Source organism: Pituophis catenifer, unplaced genomic scaffold (assembly GCF_029215685.1).
Source record: "Pituophis catenifer annectens isolate HBS135680 unplaced genomic scaffold, rPitCat1.0.hap2 SCAF_12, whole genome shotgun sequence".
Lineage (NCBI taxonomy): Eukaryota > Metazoa > Chordata > Lepidosauria > Squamata > Colubridae > Pituophis > Pituophis catenifer.
In genome coordinates this window covers 2,156,518-2,176,345 of record NW_027256892.1, presented here as the reverse complement: position 1 = coordinate 2,176,345, position 19,828 = coordinate 2,156,518, and the positions used below count along the sequence as shown (strand labels likewise).

The 19,828-nt window shown below is 42.9% G+C and overlaps 1 protein-coding gene across 2 annotated transcripts in view; it reads left to right on the top strand.

Annotated features, from left to right (window-relative positions):
* Positions 1-19,828, top strand: part of LOC139323306 (tumor necrosis factor receptor superfamily member 10A-like) — a 59,126-nt gene that overhangs the window by 21,103 nt on the left and 18,195 nt on the right. For both annotated transcript variants that reach the window (XR_011600975.1, XM_070952622.1), the window contains exons 2-5: positions 10,576-10,690; positions 15,459-15,590; positions 16,786-16,900; positions 19,522-19,610. Coding sequence is in view for 1 of the 2 variants with exons in the window: in XM_070952622.1 (XP_070808723.1) it covers positions 10,576-10,690; positions 15,459-15,590; positions 16,786-16,900; positions 19,522-19,610 (451 nt within the window). In the remaining variant the exon portion in view is untranslated. The remainder of the gene's footprint in view (positions 1-10,575; positions 10,691-15,458; positions 15,591-16,785; positions 16,901-19,521; positions 19,611-19,828) is intronic.

Below are 19,828 nucleotides of genomic sequence, written 5' to 3'. Positions count from 1 at the left end.
GAGCATTGGCACAGATGAAGCAATGAATCTAAAGGATCTTGGTAGCTTAAACCCTGTTCCTTATTCTTCCTCTCCTTACGTTCAGGTGGCAGTGATGGCTTCACCCATTCTTATCCTCAGGACAATCCTAGGATCAAAGATAGCAGCTGGCTAAAGCCACAGTGCTCTAACCTCCCATAGAACTAGTAATAGCACTTAGATTTATATACCGCTTCACAGTGCTTTACAGCCCTCTCTAAGCCAGCCAGCCAGCCAGCCAGCCAGCCAGCCAGACAGACAGACAGACAGACAGACAGCCAGACAGACTGAGAGATGGGAGAGAGCAAAAGCAATAGCACTTAGACTTAATTACCGCTTCACAGTGCTTTTACAACCCTCTCTAAGTGGTTTACGGAGTCAGCCTATTGTCCCCAACAATCTGGATCCTCATTTTACCCACCTCGGAAGGATGGAAGGCTCAAGGCTGAGTCAACTTTGAGCCTGGTGAGATTCGAACTGCCAAACTGCAGGCAGCCGGCAGTTAGCAGGAGTAGCCTGCAGTACTGTGTTCTAAACACAGTGGCACCAAGGCCCGTAATCCATGGTTATTGGTTATGTTGGTTTATAATAAGCATGCAGCCAGCATGAACCACTACTCAGAGTCTACAATTTGTGAGTTGAGTAGTATTAAAGCAAGCTTAAAAATACAGAACCACCTACCACTTAAAGGGTACAGAATATATTTCACCTTGCAGCCAGCGATATGTGCTCATTGGTAAAGGTAAAAGTTCCCCTCGCACATATGCGCTAGTCGTTCCCGACTCTAGGGGGCGGTGCTCATCTCCGTTTCAAAGCCGAAGAGCCAGCGCTGTCCGAAGACGTCTCCGTGGTCATGTGGCCGGCATGACTAAATGCCAAAGGCACACGGAACGCTGTTCCCTTCCCACCAAAGGTGGTCCCTGTTTTTCTGCTTGCATTTTTAACGTGCTTTTGAACTGCTAGGTTGGCAGAAGCTGGGACAAGTAACAGGAGCTCACCCCGTTACGCAGCACTAGGGATTCGAACTGCTGAACTGCCGACCTTTCGATCGACAAGCTCAGGGTCTTAGCCACTGAGCCACTGAGTCCCTGCTCATCATTGGTAGGAAGCAATTATTTTTCTTGGGAAATTCCCAAGTATGTTTTATGGCCTGCATCTCTTTTTCTGGTGCAGAACTGGTCCTTTTGGAACAGGTTGCTTAAAAAAAAAATAAAAAAAAATGGAAATGCCATGGCCATTAGTAATAACATCGCGATAGTATCTCAATAGATTGTAGCAAAATTAACATCAGTTTTGTAGTGCTTCCTATTGAGAACTTCTGGAGAAAACCTAAATATACCTTTTCATGCTGGGACTAGGAAGGCATTATTGCTGATCAGAGTGGCAGAAAGGAGGTGCCTGGTTTAACTTGATAATTTAACACACTAAGGAATTTCCTTTGCATATTTTGCCTGTTTGGTCCTGTTGTTAAAGCATCTGTTTCCCTGCGTGAATTGGAGAGGGAGAATCCTCTGGATATCATCAACCTTCGCTTCCCTCTTCCTAACAGTAATGAAGCTAAAATGAGACTGCAGAAGAACAAAGAGAAATAGGAGCTTGCTTAAGGAATTTCTAACTTGCAGAGGTATCAATGTATGAGGTTGGCTAAAGCAGGGGTCTCCAACCTTGGCAACTTTAAGCCTGGAGGACTTCAACTCCCAGAATTCCCCAGCCAGCTAGGGAATTCTGGGAGTTGAAGTCCTCCAGGTTTAAGGTTGCCAAGATTGGAGACCCTTGGGCTAAAGTATCTCTCCCCCATTTTAATCTCCAAAAACAATGGAACTAGCACTGAGAGGAGAATAACCATTGGGAAAAAATGGGCAGCTGAGCACCAATGTGGGATGAAGAATTTTGTCTGATTTCTATAGCCCATCCCCCATCTCAAAAAGTGACTCATCCCCAATTATAGGGATGCCAAAGAAGGCATTGTCCATTGGAGTACCTTGCCTTTGACATGCTCTTCTCTCAGAAGCCAGGCAAATTAGCATCCTGCTGATTTTGGGGTCCCAGGGGAGAATTACCATAATACTTTACACACGCATTCGAGACTGTCCAGTCAACACCCACATCCTCCATGTTGTATGTTGTGGACTTCTGTCTCTCTAGGACAGAGGGTCTACAACCTTAAACGCTCAAAAGATCCATTTGGACCCGTTTCCCACAGAAAAGAAAACACCGGGAGCCACAAAACCCTTCCGGTGCCTGACTATTTCTTAAGCGGCCACAAAAATAGCATATGCAGTTGAATTAAATGTTGTTTTCTTCTGAAACTTTTCTTTTCTTGGATTTACATCCATGGTTGGCCTACCGGGGGTTGAAAAGCTCAATAAATCACGTGCCGGTAGGTGTCGCACATTGGCGGTTGTGATGTATATTTTGAGTGACGGGGAGCCGCAGCAGAGGGGTGAAAGAGCCACATGCGGCTCCAGAGCCGCAAGTTGCTGACCCCTGCTCTAGGACTAAGGGTGATATGATTAAACTGTGTCTCTCTAAGACTAGGGGTGAAGGACTAGAATGATATAATAGCAGTTTTCCAATATCTAAGGGGCTGCCACAAACCTATTCTCCAAAGCACCTGAGGGCAGGACAAGAAGGAATGGATGGAAACTAATCAAGGAGAGAAGCAATTTAGAACTAAGGAGAAATTTCCTGACAGTTAGAACAATTAATCAGTTGCCTCCAGAAGTTGTGAGTGCTCCAACACTGGAAGTTTTTAAGAAGAGATTGGACAGCCATTTGTCATTTCAGATATAAGCAGGTATTAGGGGGTTGGGGGTTGGACTAGAAGACCTCTGAGGTTCCTTCCAACTTTGTTATTCTAATATTCAGTTAGGATTACTACTGTTTTAAATTCTAGAAGCAGTCTCTCTTTTATTTCATTTTATTCTTTATTCTGTATACCCTGGAATAAAAGGGCAAGTTATAAAGTAGTAGTGATAAACATTATTCAATTCAAAAGGGGGAAAAAACATTTCTGAACAAGTAAAAAACCATAGCAATAATTATAAAACTGGTGTGATTAATGCATGGCCTACTCTACAAACAGCAAATCAATATTAACTACATTTAGAGAAATAAAATTACAATGATTTAATTGAAATTCATTTATTGTTAGTTGGAGAAATATTAGCTGTAATCCCCCTGCTTTATCCTAAGGTCACTATACTACAAGATAGATTAATTTTCAGGAAATCTTTCACTACCGGAACAAAAATCTTTGTTCATACGGAATACTCCCTAATTTCCTCTCAAACAGATGTTGGGATGGATTTAAATCTCAGCAGGATTAGTGTTGTCCTGAGTTTGAGAATTTATTATGGCTTAGATATCTGATTGGCTTGAAAAAAGTCATATGCCAAACAGCATATCTTTGGATATGGCTGCCAGAAATTGTAAATAATTAACTAAGAACTACAGTAGTACTCATCATTAATTGGTTCCAGGTGGTGTGATAAGTACTAAACCAATTTTCCCCCTAAAAGGAATAGTTCACTGAGTCACAAGGCAGCTGACACCTACGAGTTCTAACTTGTGCATTGCGAACCAAACAAATGATGAGTATCGGGACAAAATGTTCACGTCGAAATAAGTTGAGTACCAAATTCAATGAGTTTCAAAGCAGTTGAGTACCAAGGTACCACCGCAAAATAATTTTTAATGCTTGCTTTTATTTTAGTTCTTTTGTTACTGAATCGTTTTGTTGTTACAGCATTTAATTGAGTCCCGTAGATGAGATGGGCGGATTGATTGATTGATTGATGATTGAGAATGAATGGATGGTTGAATGAATGGATGGATGAATGAATGAATGAATGAATGAATGAATGAATGAATGGGCTGGCATTACCTTTGGGTGATGATGCAAATAGTTCAGAGACCTTCTGTTGGCAAGGAGCGTTCTTGCTGAGCTCCCATGGGGTTCGTCTTTGTGGAAATCCATGCAGGTTGTAAATAGATTTGTCAGGAGTAGAAGTGAGGGTGGACAATGATTTTCTCCCTCCCTGATTTCTTTCCTCCCACCTTTTCCTTCTCTCGTTCTTCCGCTGTCCCACTGGGGCAGGAGTCAGGCAGAGCGGGGGTGGCTCCTGGGCTTTTCAGAAGTTAATGGCTGGCATTCCATTGCCCCTTCGCCTGTTTTTCTAAGCTCCCCCATTGTGGTAATAGCATTTGCAAACAAAAGCCATGTTGACCTACAGCTCATCCGTGTTACGCCAATATAGGGGACCTAAAGGGGTGGCAGAGGCTTCTACTGACCACATGAACTCAATCATGCAGTTTCTTGGCAGTGCTTTAGTAAGTGCTTGGTGCTTAGCAGTATTCCAGCATTTGAGAGGCTGCCACAACGAAGAGGGGAAGGGCAGTTTATTTTTCAAAGCACCAGAGGGCAGGACAAGAAACAATGGATGGAAACTAATCAAGGAGAGAAGCAACCTGGAATTAAGGAGAAACTTCCTAACAGTGAAGGCAATTTGCCAGTGGAACAGCTTGCCACCAGAAGTTGTGGGTGCTTCATCACTGGAGTTTTTTAAGAAGAGACTGAAAAGTCACTTATCTAAAATGGTAGAGGTTCTCCTGCTTGAGCAGGGGGTTGGACGAGAAGACCTCCAAGGTCCCTTCCAGCTCTATTTTGATTCTGACTAGTCATTACAACTTAACGACCACAACTGAGCCCAAAATTTTGGTTGCTAAGTGAGACATTTAAGTGAGTTTTGCCCGATTTTAGGACCTTTTTTCTCTACATTTGTAAGGCTGGAAAATGGTCATAAGTCACTTTTTTTCAGTGCCACGCTGTCACTTTTGAACGGCTGCTAAAGGAATCTTTCCAGGTTCAGAACTACCTGTATTTCCTTTCAGAATATTTTTTTTTAATCTTCACAATCTGATTGACAGTCCTGAGAGTTTTCCATCCAGGCGCTAATCAGGCTCACGCTTGCTTTAACCCTCAAGACTCCCAAGATAGGCAGATCCGTGGTGGCGCAGTGGTTAGAGTGCAGTACTGCAGCCTACTTCTGCTGACTGCCAATTTGGCAGTTTGATTCTCACCGGGCTCGAGGTTGACTCAGCCTTCCATCCTTCCGAGGTGGGTAAAATGAAGACCCAGATTGTGGAGGGCAATAGGCTGACTCTATAAATCGCTTAGAGAGAGCTGTAGAACAGTGGTGAAATCAATTTTTTTTTACTACAGGTTCTGTGGGAGTGGCATGGTGGGCGGGGTGGGGCTTGGTGGGCGGGGCAGGGGAAGGATATTGCAAAATCTCCATTCCCACCCCACTCCCAGGGGAAGGATACTGCAAAATCCCCATTCCCTTCCCACTCCTGGGGGAAGGATATTGCAAAATCTCCATTCCCATCCCACTCCAGGGGAAGGCTACTGCAAAATCCCCATTCCCTTCCCACTCCTGAGGGAAGGATATTGTAAAATCCCTATTCCCTTCCCACTCCTGAGGGAAGGATATTGCAAAATCCCCATTTCCTTCCCACTCCTGGGGGAAGGATATTGCAAAATCCCCATTTCCTTCCCACTCCTGGGGGAAGGATATTGCAAAATCCCCATTCCCTCCCCACTCCTGGGGGAAGGATACTGCAAAATCTCCATTCCCTCCCCACTTCTGGGGGAAGAATATTGCAAAATCCCCATTCCCTCCCCACTCCTAGGGGAAGGATATTGCAAAATTTCCATTCCCACCCTACTCCAAGGGAAGGATATTGCAAAATCCCCATTCCCTCCCCACTCCTGGGGGAAGGATATTGCAAAATCCCCATTCCCTCCCCACTCCTGGGGGAAGGATATTGCAAAATCTCCATTCCCACCCCACTCTGGGGCCAGCCAGAGGTGGTATTTGCCGGTTCTCCGAACTACTCAAAATTTCCGCTACCAGTTCTCCCGAACCTGCTTGATTTCACCCCTACTGTAAAATCACTGTGAAGCGGTATATAAATCTAAATGCTATTGCTATTTGTTCGCCTCAGTGACCTATGCCAAGCGTCACCAATATTAGTTTAAGTCAACTGGAGAATCGCAGTTGTTGGAGAAGCCGGGCAAATCTGTGAATTACTGCTAAAATTAGCCCTTTTTCTTCTCAGTAGCATGGGAGAAAATTGATTTCACTTTCTTTCTACAATTTAGAGGTTGCCCAACTCCACACAGCTCCATGTGCTCTCAATTCTAAAATAAGACAACAATGACAGGGGAAACCCAAATCACATGACTTTCCGTCCAGAAGGAAATCACACATAGTAAACAAAATGTCCCATGGTGGCTCGAGAATTACTGTACTCCCAGACCTGGGAAAATAGCCAAGTTTTTACACGGCTTTTCAAATATCAGGGTCAAACAAATCTATTCCAGAGGGCAGAAATTGCATCAGAGAAAGCAGATTTCCTATGTCCGAATAGGTGACGTTGCTTAATTATTATTTAATCTTAAAATCGTTGCCTTCAAAAGCAAAACAAGCTGGGTAGTTTGATAATGTTCAAAGTCTGCGGATGGGCAATATCTAAAACAGACAGATTAAGAGAGTTGGAAGGGATCTTGAAGGTCATCTACTCCAACCCCGTGCCCAAAAGAAGATCCTACATCTGCCTATCCCTAGGATCGAACTCACAGCCTCCTGATTGTGAGGCAAGGGCTCCAAGCCTAGGCCACAGCAATGTAATCTATGCACTGTATTGTAAAGCTATTGTAGTTTAGAAACTTGGCTCAGAGTTCTTTGTATGCTGGCTTAGAGTTCTTCTATAGTAAATAATTATGACTTGCATTAGAATCCATTTTGGAAGGTTTTAGGGACCATTTTGTGCCTGCATGTTGTCTCTCTTAACTCAGAGTTTCTGAAACTCAGACACTTTAAGCTCTGTGGACTACAGCTCCCAGAATTCCCTAGCCAGCTAGGGAATTCTGGAAGTTGGAGTCTGCCCAGCTAAAAATGACTGAGGTTGGGAAACACTTCTAATTCATTCTTTCCAAATCTTTTCATTGGCCCAAGATAGATGGGTTATGCAGATGCCAGTTAGCTGTAAGAAAGATCACAAACACAGGTAGTCCTCTTTTTCCAACAGTTCATTTAGTGACCAAAGTTACAACGGCACGGAAAAAAGTGCAGAAGTCAGGGTACCGAAACAATGCATACAAAAAAGGCAGTCATATTATTTCAGATCGCTAATATGTTTTGAATGTTTCCTCTCTTACAAAATACCTGCACATACAGGTATGTGACTTTGACTTACAACCGCCATTTAGTGACAGAAGTCACAATGCAGCTGGAAAGAGTGAGTTCTGACCGTGTTTCACACTTACAACCATTGCGGTATCTTCATAGTCACGGGGATCAAAATTCAGACGCTCTGCAACTGTCTCCTATTTATGACGGTTGCCGTATACCCTTTTGCGACCTTCTGACAAGCAGAGTCAACGGGGCAGCCCGATTCACTTAACAACCATGTTGCTAACTTTAGAACTGCCGTGATTCATTTAACAACGGTGGCAGGAAAAGTCGTAAAATGGGGCAAAATTCACCGAACAAACGTTTCGCTTAGCAAGAGGAATTTGGGGCTCAATTGTGGTTGTAACGCAACCTGTACCTCATTAATTAACAGTTGCAATATGTGAAACTGGCATCCTTGTTTGAACTGCTCTGACATTGGTTTCTAATTGATTCTGGTGGTGGTGATTCAAAACCACTTGAGATTCTCGTTATGATGTCGGTGTTAAAATCCCCGGGAGAAATCTTTGCTCTTTGCATATTTATCAGCCCATGAACGCTCCTTATCAGCTAACCATAATTTCTTTTGAAAAAGATAAGCCTGGCCATCTGACCTTGCATAGGAGACCACAAGAGACCGCAGATCTGTAAGCTAATTGGGAAGCTGAAAGAAACATTTTGGAAGAAGATAACGGAAATGTACTTCCATATCATGCCAAGAAAAACTGCATGGATATATCCCCGCAGTCAGCAGGAGTTGAGCTTAATCTAAGGGAAACTTGACAGCTTTTTTATAAGGGCCACACAGAAGAACTGAGGATTGGGAAGGAAGGAAGGAAGGAAGGAAGGAAGGAAGGAAGGAAGGAAGGAAGGAGCAAGGAAGCATTATTTCCTAATTGTTTCCAAAGAGACTAAAATAGAGTTCGCGCATTAACAATCTTATATTTCTAGAAGGTTATCAGATCCACACATGGGAATTGGGAGTTAGAATCGCGTAAAATTGGAGGTGTCTTGGCAACGTTTCGATGAAGTCTCATTCGTCATCCTCAGGCTGGTGTTCTCGGCTTCGTGCTTCTAGGAGCACGAAGCCGAGAACACCAGCCTGAAGATGACGAATGAGACTTCGTCGAAATGTTGCCAAGACACCTCCAATTTTACGTGGGAGAAAACCCGAATAACCAAAGACCTACATACAAACACCCGCGAAAACCTCAGAAAACACACACACACACACACACACACACACACACACACACACATATATACTTTATTCAGTTTTATATATATATACAAGACAAAGATTTCATTTCTATTTACATCGGATCTGCAGTGTTTATACATATATACATAAAATGTCTCTGGTATCACTTTATCAGTCTATTATTATTTATTTATCATACCTTATGTTCCCTCTTTAATTCTGTTGTTCAACCATTCGTACCACCTTTCCCACACAGTATAATAATCTGAATTCTCATTGTTATTTATTTCATACGTTAATTTACTCATCTCTGCGCACTTCAGGATTTTTCTAATTATAAGTTCTTCTGGTGGCCGGGTTTTCTCTTTGCAGAGTTGTGCGTATGCCAGTCTAGCAGCTGTGGTTATGTGTATTATCAGATGGATCTTTTTCTTTTCATACCCCCTTTTTACTATTCGCAGGAGAAATATTTCCGGCGTCAATTGTATGTCTTCTCCAATTATTTCTTGTATCCAACTCCAAATTTTATTCCAGTATCTTTTCACTTCGGGGCATGTCCACCACATATGAAAGAAGGTGCCCTGACCATGGCCGCATTTCCAACAGTTGGGGTGCATATTGGGGAACATTTTAGCTAATCTGGCAGGTGCTAGATAACCACCTGTGAAGCATTTTGTATTGATTCTCTTTATAGGTCGCGGCTCTAGTTAATTTATAATTTTTGTTCCATGCCTCTTCTCATTCATTGAAATTTAGGCTATGTCCTATGTTTTTCTCAAATCTTTATTGTCAGGGCACAACATATGTACAATGAGATTGGTTGAGCTCCCTCAGTGCACCCCACACAACACAATACAACTCACAGTGAAGGCAGAAAATCCCTAACCCAATCAATCATATTAACAAAACACCCAGTCCTATTGCACCAGTTTGAACACGTTACACATTGCGCCGGCCCTGCAGTCCATCATACTACGTAGTTATGATGTTATTTCTCATTCAGGAGTCTGACAGTCCACGGATAAAAAGTGTTCTTCAACCTGTTTGTGCGGCTGGCTACCCTTCTATATCTCCTTCCTGATAGTAAGCGGATAAAGAAGTGGTGACCATATTCATATTTTATATCTATTCTTATATTACTACTAATACTTAACATATTTACTATTATAACATTTCTCTTCTTAACTCATTTGCCTTTATAATACATTATTTTTCTATTTATTCTCTAACCACTGATAGAATAACTCCCATTTATTACCGTGTTTCCCCGAAAATAAGACCCTGTCTTATATATTCTTGAACCCCAAAATAAGCCCTTGGCCTTATTTTTGGGGAGGTCTTATTATTTTGGGGGCGCATGGAGCAAGATGGGGCTCTACTGGCAGTCTTACCTGATTTCCAGCTCTGCGTTTAAATATTTTCAATGAGGGCTTATTTTTGGGAGGAGGCTTATTTTAGCGCATGCGCTCAAAAGCCAAATTGGGCTTATTATCAGGGGAGGTCTTATTTTCGGAGAAACTGGGTATAATAATCAGATTCTTCCTTTTCTTTAATTGCAAGTGTTAATCTATTCATTTCTGCACATTCTAGTATTTTCTTAATCACATTTTCATCCGTAGGGATCTCCTTTTCCAATTTTGTGCAAATACAATTCTAGCTGCAGTTATTACATGAATAATCAAATATACGTTTACTTTACTATATATTTCTGGTAAAATCCCCAAAAGGAATAGTTCAGGTTTTAAATCAATATGTTTCCGCGTCCTCTTCTCCAACCACATGTGATTCCCTTGTGTGGCCTTTCTGATACTCAAAGTCAATGGGAAAGCCAGATTCACTTAACAACCATGTTGCTAACTGAACAATTGCAGTGATTCACTTAAGAACTCTGGCCAGAAAGGTCGCAAAATGAGGCAAAATTCTCACTTAGCAACGGAAATTTTGGGCTTAATTTTGGTTGTATGTCAAGGACTACCTGTACACTATATTTACATCTAGAAGGCATCTTTATAGCTATAGAATAAGAACAATAATGATTTGGAAATATCAGCCTTTGTTTATGCTTTCTTCCCAGAGAGGGTAAAATTATCCCTATTTCTCTTGTGTCTTTATTTCCAGCATGAAGCCACCATGGCAAGACTTCCTCAAACGCAGGACCCCATGATACCAGATGATGACACCGATCAATACTACACTGTTTACGGGGACCACGAATGCAGGAAGTGTCCACCAGGTATTCCATTATCAGCTTGACCTGAGCCTTTATAGTAAGGCCTGGACATGTATATGACCTGCTCCTTTTTTGTTTTAGAAATATAAGTTAGACCAGGGGTCACCAACCTTTCGGAACTCAGGGACCACTAAATTCATAATTTTAAATCCCGCGGACCACTAATATGATCTGCCTAATGACCAGCTGGGTGGGCGTGGCAAGGTGGTCATGTGACTGGATGGGCGTGGCCAACTTGATGTCACTCATATCGAGGGGTGCCTCACTGGCCTCTACTCGCCCCTCCCCTCCCAGCCACTCCTCACCTACTTACCCGGGCTCCTTAGGGCCCCAACAGGAAGCAGTTGTTGGAGCTAAGCAGCCACCACAAGAAAGAGTTGGCAAAACAGCTGGCTCAGTTCAAATTGGATTTGGCCAAGAAGGAGGCTCAGCAGAAGCACCTCACTGAGGACTAGGAGCATAGGCTTTCCAAACAGAGGGAAGACCTGCAGGAGTGCAAGGCCAGGTACAGGGGCCTGGAGACTCAGCGGGCTGAGATGGTCAGCCAGTTCCAGGCCATGATGCAGTCCCACTGGAACGAGGCCCTCCAGCTCTTTGCCACCAGCGGCTCTTCCCTCCAGCCTTTGCCCAAAGCCCCACACCAGGAGGCTGAAGCAGAGCCCAAGTTGGAATTTCTGCCCCCCTCCAACCCACACAAAAAGACCCCGAAGGGGGAGACTCTCTGCAGCAACACAAACGTTCATTGCATGTATCATTGCATGTTTGAGGACCCCTGATTTAGTGCAATATAAAAAATTCATAATTGCAATATAAAAATGCAAAATAATTTTTCTGCGGACCACCAAAATTTTCTCGCGGACCACCAGTTGTTGACCGCTGAGTTAGACAGTTCTTCCTTTTTTTAAAAAAAAAAAATATTCAACATTTTTCACCTTTAAAATCACAATTACACTTTTACAGCTTTCCGTTATCGGAAGTTTTTCAATTTATCCTTCGGCTTATTGTGTACATGTACATTCTTATTTCTTAAGTACTTATTTATATAATATGTACAATATATACATATCTACTACACACTAAGTATATATTTTTTTGTTATATTATCTTCTTTTTAACATTCACTATACATTAATTTTAGATTTCTTTTCCAGCCAATTATACCACCTATTCCATGTCTCATAGTATACTGTTTCCTCTCTGTCCCTTAATTCCATCGTTAATTTGTCCATCTCTGCACATTCTAGCACCTTTTTTTATAATTATTGTGTTTGATGGAATGTGTGGTTGTTTCCAATTTTGGGCAAATAATATTCTGACTGCGGTGATTATATGAAGCATGAGGTATTGAAATTCTTTACTCATCTTTCCTTTTATAATACCCAAAAGAAAAAACTCTGGTTTCATATCGATTTTTAGTTCAATAATTTTCTCCAACCACTTTTTAATTTTTAGCCAATAATTTCTGGCTTTGGGACATGTCCACCACATGTGGTAGTATGTCCCTTGTTGGTGGTTACATTTCCAGCAATTTGGTGGGCTATTAGGAAACATCTTGGACAATCTCGCCGGGGGTAAATGCCATCTATAAAACATTTTATACATGTTCTCCACCAGTTCTTTCTTGATGACCCCGTGGGACGATCATTTCATAAAACAATGCCAAATAATTATTTCCGCATCATTGTCCTTAGTTCTAAGAAACTACATAGGAAATGACCCATTCAAAAAACTGTGCTAGAAGCCATTGGAAACGGTAGATAACAGCAGAAGCCAACTTTATTTTGTTTTTTAGTTTTTTTTAAAAATCACACCGCATTAGTCATTTTCCCAGAAATTCTACAGAATTCTCGTCACAGTAAGAAATTGAACAAGGAGAGCCAGATTGGGGGAGGGGGGAAATTTAGCCCTTGAAAAGTTAAATGAGTATTCTGGGATGTCTATTTTTTTTTTTTAATTTGATTTATATGCCGCCCTTCTCCGGAGACTCAGGGTGGCTTACAATGCGTTAAGCAATAGCCTTCATACTTTTGTATATTTATACAAAGTCATCTTATTGCCCCCACAAACTGGGTCCTCAATTTACCTACCTTAGAAAGGATGGAAGGCTGAGTCAACCTTGAGCCTTGGCGAGATTAATTAGCATGACCATAAAGAAGAAAGTTGGAATATTTAATTTACTTTCTGAATAGTCACCACTTTTCTTCTAGGAAACTGGACAAAACAAATGTTGCCGTGGCAGTCATTTTATTGTAGCTAAGGAGATGATTCAGAGGGATTAGAAGCTCGTTCTGCTGTTAAAAAAATAATAATAATTGTGTGGGTTTTTTTCTCTTCCTCCCTTCCAATGAATAGGCTCATCCTCCTTCTGATGGACTTTCCATTGGTTGTTCCCCTTAATATCACATCTTTCTTAGCACATCTGCAAAAAGTATGCTTCTGCTTAGAAAGGCAGATTCCCAAGCGGTTGATACACATGTGCTTCTGACATACTATGGAGACACTTCCACAATGTGCAAGACACAGTATTTGTTTATTTTACTGAAATCATATCACCGCCAGTTAGAACACACCTGTGCTCCTGCTATCGCTTGATACCAATCTGCCATGAACCCCGGGGGAATGGTGTTAGGGAGGAGGGGAATGCTTGGGGAAAAGCAAAAGTAATATCCAGTATGAGCCTGGATAGCTCAGCAGACTAATGCATTGTAATTTAACTCCAGCTGTCTGCAATTAGTAAGTTCGAATCTTGCTGGGCTCAAGGTTGACTCAGCCTTCCATCCTTTCTAAGGTAGGTTAAATGAGGACCCAGTTTGTGGGGGCAATAAGCTGACTTTGTAAAAATATACAAAAGGATGAAGGCTATTGCTTAACGCATTGTAAGCCGCCCTGAGTCTCCGGAGAAGGGCGGCATATAAATCAAATAAAAAAAAAATGGAGGTAAGTGGGCCTCTCCAAAATGGTGTTTCAAGGTCGCTCCGCTGTGAGAAGAATGCAGCTGCAAGCCAGCCTACACCCAGAGCGACCAGTTCCAAAACGTCATCTTTGAAATTGATTGGATGATGGGAGGGACCAGCAACGGGAAGTGCCTAAGAGGGGAAAAGATTTCACTTGGGGTTTTGGCACGCGAATTTCAGTTCTGGCTTTGCTTTATTGTATTTCACTTGACCTTTAGTAAACGATACCTTTCTCAACAAATGGAGTCAAGGATCATGCTTGCTTAAAAGTTCAAGTAGAGGCAGAACTGATACCACCCATCTCATCTACGTGTCTCGAGGTGTTGCTTTACAAGTTAAAGCAACAAGAACCGAACTCCTATCAACAAAATTAAAAACAATCCAAACGGTTACCGTATTTTTTGGACTATAAGATGCACTCTCCCCCCAAAAAAAGTGGGTAGAAATGTCTTTGAGTCTTTTAGAGCAAATATTGCGGTGGGAGGGGGGGTTGATGCAGTGCCGATCAGCTGTTCTAGGCGGCGGGGATTGCCGTCACCACCTATCGCTGCCGCCGTCCATTCGCACAGATTGGCGGCGAATGGGCAGCGTCAAACGGGCAGATTTTTTTTTCTTGTTTTCCTCCTCTAAAGCTAATGGGCGTCTTAAAGTCTGGAGTGTCTTATAGTCTGAAAAATACGGTAAATAACAAAAGCCACACCCCCCCAAAAAAAAATCATAGGAGAGTGCCAACCTACAGCTCGCAAACAATACAGCCTCACTTCTATGAGATCCCCAGGCCTGATGGCCCATCCATGTGTTCGGTGATTTCTAAAGGCCAACAGGGTTACGCCAATCTAACATCATGGCGGATGATGTGCTAAAGTCTGGGTGCCATAACAGGATAGACTCTGTGTTCTGACCAACGCTTCCTGATACAGTAAAAGCACACAATGAGTCCCAAAAACCCTCTTTTTTATTTCAATGGCTCGTTCAGAGCCTGTTCGTTCTCAATCTGTTCCTTCACAGATGAGTCCCAAATAGTTTGTAAAGAGCCTGACAGAAGTCTGCCACAGTTCTTCTGATAAGGCTGATAAACACCCACCTTTATCTCCCTTGACACGCTGCCAAGACCTAATTGGCAATTAACTTTGCAAGGCCACACGGAACACGGAGTCAAAACGGAGCTGCAGTGTTGAAACCAGCCAGCATGAACAACAGTTGCTTCCTGCAAAGGCCCACCTGCCTTTGCTCCTCCTTTATGTCTTATGGGAGGGGCCAATCATCTCCAAGCCCTACTCCCGAGTCGTCCCTTTTGTTTTAACTGTTCTTGTCTTCTGGCACCTCTGCATATGTGCACGCTGGGAACAGGAGGCAGCAATAGATTGGGGGTGGGACCAAATAAAAGGTAAGAATAACGTGGGTGGGGGGGGGGAGAGAGAACCGGTTCGGTGACGTCATATCGTCACCGCTACTGGCTCTGCCGAACCGGGAGGAACCCACCACTGGACTTCAGCAATAGAGCGGTCAATGCCTAGAATGCCCTACCTGACTCCGTTGTTACATCCTCAAACCCCCACAGCTTCAGTCTTAAACTGTCTACCGTGGACCTCACCCCATTCATAAAAAGGTCCGTAAAGGGGGCATACATAAGCGCACCAGTGTGTCCGCCATCCCTGTCCTACTGTCCCCATTTATCGGTATTTACCTCTTTGTTCATGTTTATGTTCATACTTATACTTGTTACCTTATATATGTTTGACAAACAAACAAACAAACAAATAAATAAATATACTTGTAATATGTACTTACTTTTTATATCTTCTGCTTTCTTCCAGGGACTTTCGTCCTTGACGCATGTCGTGTCCCCAGAACTGAAGGGACTTGTCGACCCTGTGAAAACAACACTTATTCAAAACACTCGAATTCCTTTGTTTCCTGCTTTAGTTGCAGAGCCTGCAGGATTTTAGGTATTAAGGATGGAGACAATTTTATTTATTTATTTATTTTATTATTTTATTTATTTAGTTTGTTAGATTTTTATCCCACTTTATTACTGTATAGGTCACTCAAGGCAGCAAACTTGCAAAAAACTTTTTCATCTCCTTTTTCTTTTTCATTTCCCCCATAGCAACAATCTTCTGATTGTTTTCTTATCTTTTCTCAGCTTTCTTATCTAAGGTAGGACTAGAACTCACTGTCTCCCAGTGATTAGCCAAAGTCACCTAGCCAGCTTTCACACCTAAGGCGGGACTAGAACTCACTGTCTCCCAGTGATTGGCCAAAGTCTCCCAGCCAGCTTTCACACCTAAGGCTGGACTAGAACTCACTGTCTCCCGGTGATTGGCCAAAGTCTCCCAGCCAGCTTTCATGTCTAAGGCGGGACTAGAACTCACTGTCTCCCAGTGATTGGCCAAAGTCTCCCAGCCAGCTTTCACACCTAAGGTGGGACTAGAACTCACTGTCTCCCAGTGATTGGCCAAAGTCTCCCAGCCAGCTTTCACACCTAAGGTGGGACTAGAACTCACTGTCTCCCAGTGATTGGCCAAAGTCTCCCAACCAGCTTTCACACCTAAGGTGGGACTAGAACTCACTGTCTCCCGGTGATTGGCCAAAGTCTCCCAGCCAGCTTTCATGCCTAAGGTGGGACTAGAACTCACCGTCTCCCAGTGATTGGCCAAAGTCTCCCAGCCAGCTTTCACACCTAAGGTGGGACTAGAACTCACCGTCTCCCAGTGATCGGTCAAAGTCATCTATCCAGCTTTCATGTCTAAGGAGGGACTAGAACTCACCAACTCCCAATTTCTAGCCTCATGACACAACTACTAGACCAAACTGGTTTGCATCTTATATTTGAAGTAATATATTTGATATATTACTATATTTATAATATATTTATAAATGCAACAAATTGAAGAAATGAAATGAAACCTGAGAATGCCTTTTATGGAAAAATTTCATCCATTGCATTCTAAGAAGGAATTCACATGTCACACTAAGCTGAAATGAAATGTAATTTGGTAATTCAACCACCTATGCTTTTCTCAAGAAATCGTGGTTAAGGATATCTTGGGCAAACCATGCCATGAAGTCTTAGTCCGAGTCTTCTTTGCTGCTCAGAACTGCTGCTTTTAATTCTAAATTTGTGATATGTTCTCTTTCCAGATGAAGTCGAAATAAAAAAGTGTACTGCAACCACAAATACCAGGTGTGCTTGCAAGAATGGTACCTTCTGTTCACCTGGCCAACCATGTGAAACTTGCACTAAATGTATGACAAGGTCAGCATTATTCGACACTGCTTAAAATGCTCGAGAGAACTAATTTGGCATTCTCTATTCTGACACACACAAAAATTTGGGAGAGGTTTGGAGAAGAGGGCCTGGATGGGGAGGGAAGAGCAGGCTAGAGGGGAAAAAAAGCAAACAGTTCCGCTACCAAATTTCCAAGCTCTGAGCAATCCCTGATGATGTGTTCATAAAGGAACTCAGAATACAGAATAGAGCCGAGGTGGCACAGTGGTTAGAGTGCAGTACTGCAGCTATTTCAGCTGACTGCTAGTTCAGCAGATCAGCGGATCAAATCTCACCGGCTCAAGGTTGACTCATCCTTCCGAGGTGGGTAAAATGAGGATCCAGATTGTTGGGGGCAATATGCTATTTAGTATACTGTCGATTGTTGTAAGCCGCCCGAAGTCCTCGGAGAGTGGGTGGCATAGAAATATGATTAATAAATAAATAATAATAATAAATAATAACCGAGTTGGAAGCAACCTTGGAGGACTTCTGGCCCAACCCCATGCTCATGCAGGAGGCTATCTATCGTTCTAGACCAGAGGTGTCAAATTCAAGGCCAGATCTGGTCCACGGGATGCTTAGATCTGGCCCGCAGGACCTCCCTGGAAACAGCGAAGGACTGGCTCGCAGTGCTGCTGCCAACGAAAACGGATCTACGGAGGGCCGTAGGTAGGCCTCGCGAGCTCCGTTTTCCCTGGCAGAGGGTTGAAGGAGGCCATTGCAGCCAAAAACGGAGCTCAGGAGCCTGTTTTCATTGGCCGGGTGCTCGAGCCACCACAGGCACCCCTACACGAGTGACATCGAGCTGGCCTACCCACCCTGGCCATGCCCACCCCTGCCCCCGAGGTCACACCCAACTCTGATGCGGCCCTCAATGAAATTGAGATTGACACCCCTGTTCTAGATGAATGGCTGTCCAACCTCTTCTTGAAGACCTTCAGTGATGGAATAACCAGAACATCTGGAGGCAAACTTTTCCACTGATTAATTCTTCTCGCCGTTATGAAATTTCTCCTTAGCTGTTGGTCGGATCTCTCCTTGATAAGCTTCCATCCATTGCTACTTGTCCTGCCCTCAGGCGCTTTGGAGAATAAGTTACCCCCTCTTATTTATGACAGCCATTTTATCATGTAACAATTGTATTTTACCCTACTCTCATTTTAAATGGTTTGTTTAGCATTTTGTTGGTAATAGGTATGTGAACCTGTAGGTTGATATGGCCTCTAAGCTAATCTCTCTCTGTGTGTGTGTCTTTGTACAAAGCTGCAAGTTGAAGCATAAAAGCACCATGCAGAGACTTGGCTCAACTGCTTTGAAGCCATCTTGCAGTGACCAGTTGAGAATAAGCTTAGTTTTGATGAGCATCATATGTAGATTTGCCCTACCGGTAGATCAGTACGGAGATTCCTCAGGCAGCTACACTGAGCTTTTAAGATTCTGAGTGACACTTTTTGAAGCAGTGGTTGTGCACAGGTTTACGTTTGGAAGTATTATGGAGGAGGAGAAGGAGGAGGAGGAGGAGGAGGAGGAGGAGGAGGAGGAGGAGGAGGAGGAGGAGAAGAAGAAGAAGAAGAAGAAGAAGAAGAAGAAGAAGAAGAAGAAGAAGAAGAAGAAGAAGAAGAAGAAGAGGAAGAGGAAGAGGAGGAGGAGGAGGAGGAGGAGGAGGAGGAGGAGGAGGAGGAGGAGGAGGAGGAGAAGAAGAAGAAGAAGCCGCCATGCTCAGAAATAATACCTCAACTGAAAAGGCGATTGTATCAACTCTGGAAAAATTGCCTTAACAGATAAGAGAATTCTCTGCTTCAAGAAATTGATCTCAAGAAACGCATTAGCCTTGTTGACAGCTTCTTGAATACATAACGTCTACAGAGTGGTGAGATTGGCCTGTCCATCACCAGGTGGCAGCTTCATGTTGGCAGTCTATCACAGTAGCATAATGGAAGGTCTATCTAAAATTAACAATTCCAGTGACTGCCACAGTACAACCCAACCCTTGTGACACCACAGCAACTCTCATCTACTTATTTAAGTGCTTATTTTGTTGATATATGTATATTTCTATGGTATGTCTTGGAAATGTTCTAGATTGCCAAATAACCTAAAATCTTAGGTTAGGTTATCCCAAAGGTGCTTTTTCAAGAGGCAACTGGACTTTCTGGTTTTTCTTCGAAGGTGTTTAGCTTCTCATCCAAGAAGCTTCTCCTTCAGCTCTTCTTCAGAAACTTCTTGGATGAGAAGCGAAACGTCTTCAAAGAAAAACCAGAAAGTCCAGTTGCCTCTTGAAAAAAGCACCTTTGGGACAACCAGGACCTGGATGACTCAGAATCTCTATAGACATTTAGGATAGGTTACCATCAGTGGTGGGATTCAAGTAATTTAACAACCGGTTCTCTGCCCTAATGATTTCTTCCAAAAACCAGTTTGCCAAACTGCTCAGAAAATTAACAATCGGTTCTCCCGAAGTGGTGCGAACCGGCTGAATCCCATCTCTGGTTACCATCAGTTAGCTGCTGCTTTTAGTGGTTCAATGTTCAGTAATTCAAATTGATCTAGTTCAGTCTGAAAGGTGACCAAGTCCTTCAATGTCCGTTGTCTTTTTGTGTCCGTAGCTGTGGTCCTGGAGAAAAGAAGGTGCAGGATTGCACGCCTACAAGTGACATCCAGTGTGTTCCTGATACTACCTCATCACCTCCAACAAGTAAGTTCCTTGCATACTGGTAGAACAGTATTAGTGGATGTGAGATTATGATGCTAGTCCTAAAATGAATGTTCATACAGTACAAGAAGGAAGTGTAACAAAATATGGCAATGGTTCTACAGAGGAATTATTGAGACTGTCATCTGCACCTCTGTAACTGTCTGGTTTGGTTCTGCAACCCAACGAGACAGACAGAGACTTCAGAGGATAATTAGAAC